We start from the raw sequence: 5,638 nt of genomic DNA on the forward strand, positions 1-5,638 counted from the left end.
CCCTTGTTGCAGATCCCTTTTTCGGCGCCCCCCCCCCCCCCCCCCCGCCCCGCGGACAGGCAAGCACCCGACCCTGGCTGGTGGCCCGATGCCGGCCCGGTTGGGTGCGTGCGCCGTCCGGGCGCGGGCCCCGGTGAAGGGGTGGCAGGTCAACCTGCTGGCCTCCCGGGCCCTGTCCCCCTGCCTGCGTGTCTCCTGCCACGGTAGGCCTCCGGCACGGGCCGATCATCGCGGCTGACCCCCGTATCGACGCACTTTCTGCCTGGGCAGCGATCGAGCAGCGCCTTTTGCCCCCCCCCCCCCCCCCCGCCCGTGAAACAAACAATGTTGTGATTCTCACAAAGGGGGGAGGGGGGTTGCCTTGTGTGCTGGTGACCCCGAGGACCCCGACCTCTGGCCGGCAACTGGTGGTCCCTGGCGAGCCCGAGATCTGAGGTCATCAGATCCCCGGGAGGGTCCATTCTGATGGGACCAGCGTCGGCCTGCCCTGCGGCATGTATGCTTGGCAGGGCACATGCGTGTGTGTGCGCACTCGACGGGGACGGCAGCACGGCCAGCTGGGGACACGTAGCAGGAAAATGTGGTGTATTTGTGTGTGCGTGTGCGTGCGCGTATGATGGTGGCAAAGTGCATCAGCTTGCTCCTCCAGACGGAGCACACAGCAAGGCAGGCGCGGCGCGTCAAACGTATATGCATCTTTGGGAGAGAGGGAGAGGGAGAGAGAGAGCAGAAAGGGAATCCATGACCGAGGGACACAGGCACAGATCCTCCTTCGGTCGCTCGCGTTCGCGCGCGCCCTCCCCCTCCACCGCCCTCCCGCACTCGCGCGTGGCGCGCCCTTCATCTGCCTACAAGCCGGCGGACTCCTTGGCCAGGACATTCTCCAGACCGTCCATGATGTCGAGCGCACACTTGGGAATGCGGGTGCCAGGCCCGAAGATGGCAATGACACCGTGCTGGCGCAGGAACTCATAGTCCTGGATGGGGATGACACCGCCCACCACGACGCTGATGTGCGGGGCACCGAGGGCCTGGAGCTCCTTCACCAGGGCCGGGACCAGGGTCTTGTGCCCGGCGGCCTGGGACGACACGCCGATGGCATGGACATCGGCGTCCACCGCCTGGCGAGCCACCTCGGCCGGGGTGGCGAACAGCGGCCCGACATCAACATCGAAGCCCAGATCGGCCAGACCGGTGGCCACCACCTTGGCCCCACGATCGTGGCCATCCTGGCCCATCTTGGCCACGAGCAGGCGCGGCCGGCGGCCATGCTTCTCCTCGAAGGCGGCGGTCCGCTGGCGCGCGATGTCCAACTCCTCCGAGGCGCGGAACTCGTCGGCATACGCGCCACTGAGAATGCGCGTGGGCGGCTGGTAGCGACCGCCACCGCCACGCTCGATGGCCGCGGAAATCTCGCCAACCGTGCACCGGGCCCGGGCAGCCTCGATGGCCAGAGCCAGCAGGTTGTCCTCATCATTGGCATCATACTCGGCGCTGTCGTCCGCGGCCAGGGCCAGCCGGCGGCCGGCCGCCGCCTCCAGGGCAGCCAGAGCGGCATCCGCGCGGCCGGCATCGCGCTCGGCACGCACCCGCTGCAGGCGGTCCACCTGCTTGTTGCGAACCGACTCATTGTCGATGGCCAGCACATCAACCAGCTCGGTCTCCTCCTCGGTCAGACGGTACTTGTTGACACCGACGACCACCTCGCGGCCGGAGTCGATGCGGGCCTGCTTGCGGGCGGCCGACTCCTCGATGCGGAGCTTCGGCATGCCGGAGGCAATGGCCTTGGCCATGCCCCCGAGGGACTCCACCTCCTCGATGATGGCCTCGGCCTTGCGGACCAGCTCGTCCGTCAGGGCCTCCATGGCATAGGACCCGGCCCACGGATCGGCGATCTTGGCGATGTGGGCCTCCTCCTGGAGGATGAGCTGGGTGTTACGGGCAATTCGCGCCGAGAAGACCGTCGGCAGGCCGATGGCCTCATCCAGGGCATTGGTGTGCAGGGACTGCGTGCCGCCCAGGGTGGCGGCCATGGCCTCGATGGTGGTCCGGATGACATTGTTATGGGGATCCTGCTCGGTGAGCGACACACCGGAGGTCTGGCAATGGGTACGCAGCAGGAGGGACTTCTCGTTCTTCGGGGAGAAGTGCTTCTTCACCTGGGTGGCCCACAGACGCCGGGCAGCGCGCAGCTTGGCAATCTCCATGTAGAAGGACATGCCGATGGCGAAGAAGAACGACAGCCGCGGCGCAAAGGCATCAATGTCCAAACCGGCACGGACACCGGTGCGGCAGTACTCAATGCCATCGGCAATGGTGAAGGCCAGCTCCAGGGCACAGTCGGCCCCGGCCTCCTGCATGTGGTAGCCGGAGATGGAAATGGAGTTGTACTTCGGCATGTTCTGCAAGTGCCGATGCGCGCGTCCGGCCAGGCAAGGGCACATGCCGCATCATGTGGATGGGGAGGGGGGGGGGGGGGGGAGTATAGGTGAGTGGCCCGAGCGCCGGGTCCGGAGTTGGTGACTTGCCCCCTGCCCCGGCGGTGGTCGCGAAGGATGGGCCCCGTCTGAATGCGTACCTTGGAGGTGAAGGCGAAAATGTCGGCAATCACCTGCATGGACATGGCCGGGTTGTAGATGAAGGTGTTGCGGACCATGAACTCCTTGAGGATGTCATTCTGCACGGTACCAGCCAGCTCATCCAGCCGGGCGCCCTGCTCCTCGGCGGCCACGATGTACATGGCCAAGATGGGCAGAACCGCGCCGTTCATGGTCATCGAAACGGACATCTTGTTCAGGGGAATGCCATCGAAGAGAATCTGCAATTCCCCGGGGAGGGGGGGGGGGAGAAAAAAAAAGGTCAGCACGGGACAGGAAGAACGCGCGAGGTTTCAGTGGTGGGCGTGTGGGCCGGGTCTTTTTTTTTTCTCCTCCCGGGTGGGCCCACCCCCGCCGGATGCATATAGAGCCACGGACCTTGACATCCTCCACGGAGTCGATGGCTACACCGGCCATACCGACATCACCCACCACACGAGGATGATCGGAGTCATAGCTGGCATGGAGGTCAGTCGCAGGCAAGGGAACTTCGAGGCGGGCATGAACACATGCCACATGCATGGCCATGATGATATGGGAGGGGATTGACGAACCCGCGGTGGGTGGCCAGATCGAAGGCCACACTCAGACCCTGCTGGCCGGCGGCCAGGTTGCGCCGATAGAAGGCGTTGGACTCCTCGACGGTGGAGAAGCCGGCATACTGGCGCACGGTCCAGGGGCGAACCGTGTACATGGTGGCATACGGGCCACGAGTGAAGGGGAACTTACCGGGGAGCTCGCCCTCAGCGGTGGCCATCTGCTCGGGGGTCAGGTCGGCGCCAGCCGCGCCGTAGACCGACGCCGGCAGATCGGCCCGCGTGTAGACCGGCCGCATGGGGATACCCTCCGGGGTCTGGAAGATGAGGTTGTTCGGGTCGCCACCGCGCATCTCCTTGGAGGCCATCTTGGACCACTCGGCATTGAGGGGACGCTCGGTCGAGGCGTCATTGGCACTGGAGGCGAACTGGGCGGAGAGTTCCACAGGGATTCCGGGCTGTTAGGGGACTTGGCCACGAGCAGTCGCACCGGCGAAAGGAGCTGAGGAGGGGGGGGGAGGAGGAAAGGGGAAGGAGGACAGAAGCCGCGCAAAACAAGCCAGAGGGGGCGCACCATCCGGCGGGCAAAATGAGGCGCGAGGGCGCCGGCGCTGCGCGAGGCCGAGGCCAGGCGCATCGAGCGGGCGGCGACGTTCAGCATGGCTGACGGCTGGAAAGGGAGAAAAGGGGGGAGGGGGCGGAGAAAGGGCAGAGAGGGTGGTGGTGGGTCTCCCGACTGGATGATGGTTGTGCTCTGTCTCTTGGGGGGGGGGGGGCAGGATGCCGGACGAGAGACTGCCCCAGCCAAACGCCGGGGCAACGCGGAAACAGCCCCGCCCGGAGCCCCCCTGACCGGCACTCCCTGGCAGGACAGGGGGATCAGCTGGCGACGAGGGGAACATACAACCCCCCCCCCCCCTAGGCCCGGCTCCTTTGCGTTGGTGGAACACCGTCTCCTGTGCGCCGCCACACCTCCGGCCGGGGTTGCTTTCCCCCGGGGACCGCGCGTGCGCGACAGTCCCGAAAGGTTTCCATTTGCCAAGGGGGCGGGGGGGGGGGGGGTCTTTCCTCCTGCTGGGTGGGCGGACATGCCGCGCCCGTTGGCATTTCACTCGCAGGTCCGGCTAATGAGCTAAGGTCCGGACGATAAACTCCGCACCGGCCCCCAATCGGGCGCGGGGCAGCCGGCGACAAGGGGGCGCGGGGGAGCCGGTGCGGCCGGCGCGGTCGCGTTGCCGTGCTGGGCCCCCGCCCGTTCTTCTGCCTCGGTGGGCGGACAGGGGAGGATGGCTTTCAAGATGGATTACGACGCCCTGGGTCATGGTTGGCCGGCCTTGCTGGCGGATTTCCCGGGGACATTTGCGAGAACAAGATATCCGGAAGCCACAAATGCCATTCTCCCACGCCGGCCCCCAAAGTCCGATGCTCCGGGTCGTGCCTGGCGCCGGCCGGCCGGCATCTGGCCGGTGTTTTTTTTTTTTCCCAGGCCGCTCCGGGCCAGGTCGCGGCGGCGGCGGCGGCGGCGGCGGCGGCGGCGGCGCACAGGCAGAGAGGCCCGAGACCGGCTTCTTCCCCGGGCCTGTCTTCCCCGGCTCGGACGGGGCAGGGATGCCCGGCGTGAGGCCGCGCCTTTCCGGTGTTATTGTTGGTCTCCAGGGAACTCCGGCCTTTGCGGGGATGACTGGCAGGGTCTGCCAGCGGCGGGTGAGATGACTAGACCATTGGCCCCTCGGCCGGCCGGCCGGCCAGCCGCCCTGGCCCCCTCTCCGGAGACCCGGAGGATCCTCAGACGCCCGCAGCTGGCTCGAGATCAGCGCCCCAGAGGCGATCTCGGGCGATCAGCCCCGGCCAGAGGCCCTCCTCCCCGGAGAACGGGAGAGGGGGGGGGGACCGAGAGACGCAGACAGCCCCCGCGCCCATACCCGCGTTCCCCTCCCCGGGGACTGGGATGTCGCTCCATTTGTGCCAGCGCCCTGGCAAGCGTGCCCGCAGCCAGCGGGGAGATCACTCCCCCTTTCCTGAGCCGGTTCACCCCACCCAGCTCCTCTCTCTCTGCCCCCCCCCCACTTCTTGCCTGTTTCCCCGCCAGCAGCTTGTCTGCTCCCTTCCATGGCCTTTCGCCTGCAGCAGCAGCTCCGCACAGTCGCCGGCGCCCTTGCCCGTTCCTCCTCCCTTCGCACCATGTCCACCACCACCACCACCACCACCACCGCTGCCAGCACTTTCTCCATGGGTGCCGGCACCTTTGAAATTGACCTGGCCGCCCTGCATGGCGCACACCGCGCCAAGCTGGCCGAGCGCATGCAGGTCGACGCCTGGGCCGTCCTCGCCGGTATGCTCCTCGGTGTCCTTCTCTTCCCGCTTCTCGCCCTCGCTCCTTGCCCACTCTACGCACATACTCATTCCTTCTTCCCTTCCTCGCTTGCCACTCCCGCTCCCCCCCCCCCCCCCCCCCCCCCCCCCCCCCCCCCCCCCCCCCCCCCCCCCCCCCCCCCCCCCCCCCCC

General features: G+C 67.4%; 2 protein-coding genes across 2 annotated transcripts in view; one reads left to right on the forward strand and one right to left on the reverse strand.

Moving 5' to 3' along the window:
* Positions 1-568: 568 nt before the first annotated feature.
* Positions 569-3,849, reverse strand: H696_01215 (methylmalonyl-CoA mutase, mitochondrial). The gene is made up of 5 exons (XM_009495100.1): positions 3,708-3,849; positions 3,152-3,561; positions 2,976-3,054; positions 2,579-2,818; positions 569-2,402 (listed from the first exon to the last, which is right to left on the reverse strand). The coding sequence occupies exons 1-5, from the start codon at positions 3,792-3,794 to the stop codon at positions 849-851; spliced, it is 2,370 nt and encodes a 789-aa protein (XP_009493375.1). The 5' UTR covers positions 3,795-3,849; the 3' UTR covers positions 569-848.
* Positions 3,850-5,314: 1,465 nt separating this feature from the next.
* Positions 5,315-5,638, forward strand: part of H696_01216 (hypothetical protein) — a gene marked incomplete at its 5' end in the record, with an annotated part of 2,397 nt that continues 2,073 nt past the window's right edge. The window contains one exon of the mRNA XM_009495101.1: positions 5,315-5,465. Within this exon, the coding sequence (XP_009493376.1) occupies positions 5,315-5,465 (151 nt within the window). The remainder of the gene's footprint in view (positions 5,466-5,638) is intronic.

The sequence above is a fragment of the Fonticula alba genome, assembly GCF_000388065.1.
Source record: "Fonticula alba strain ATCC 38817 unplaced genomic scaffold supercont2.2, whole genome shotgun sequence".
NCBI lineage: Eukaryota > Rotosphaerida > Fonticulaceae > Fonticula > Fonticula alba.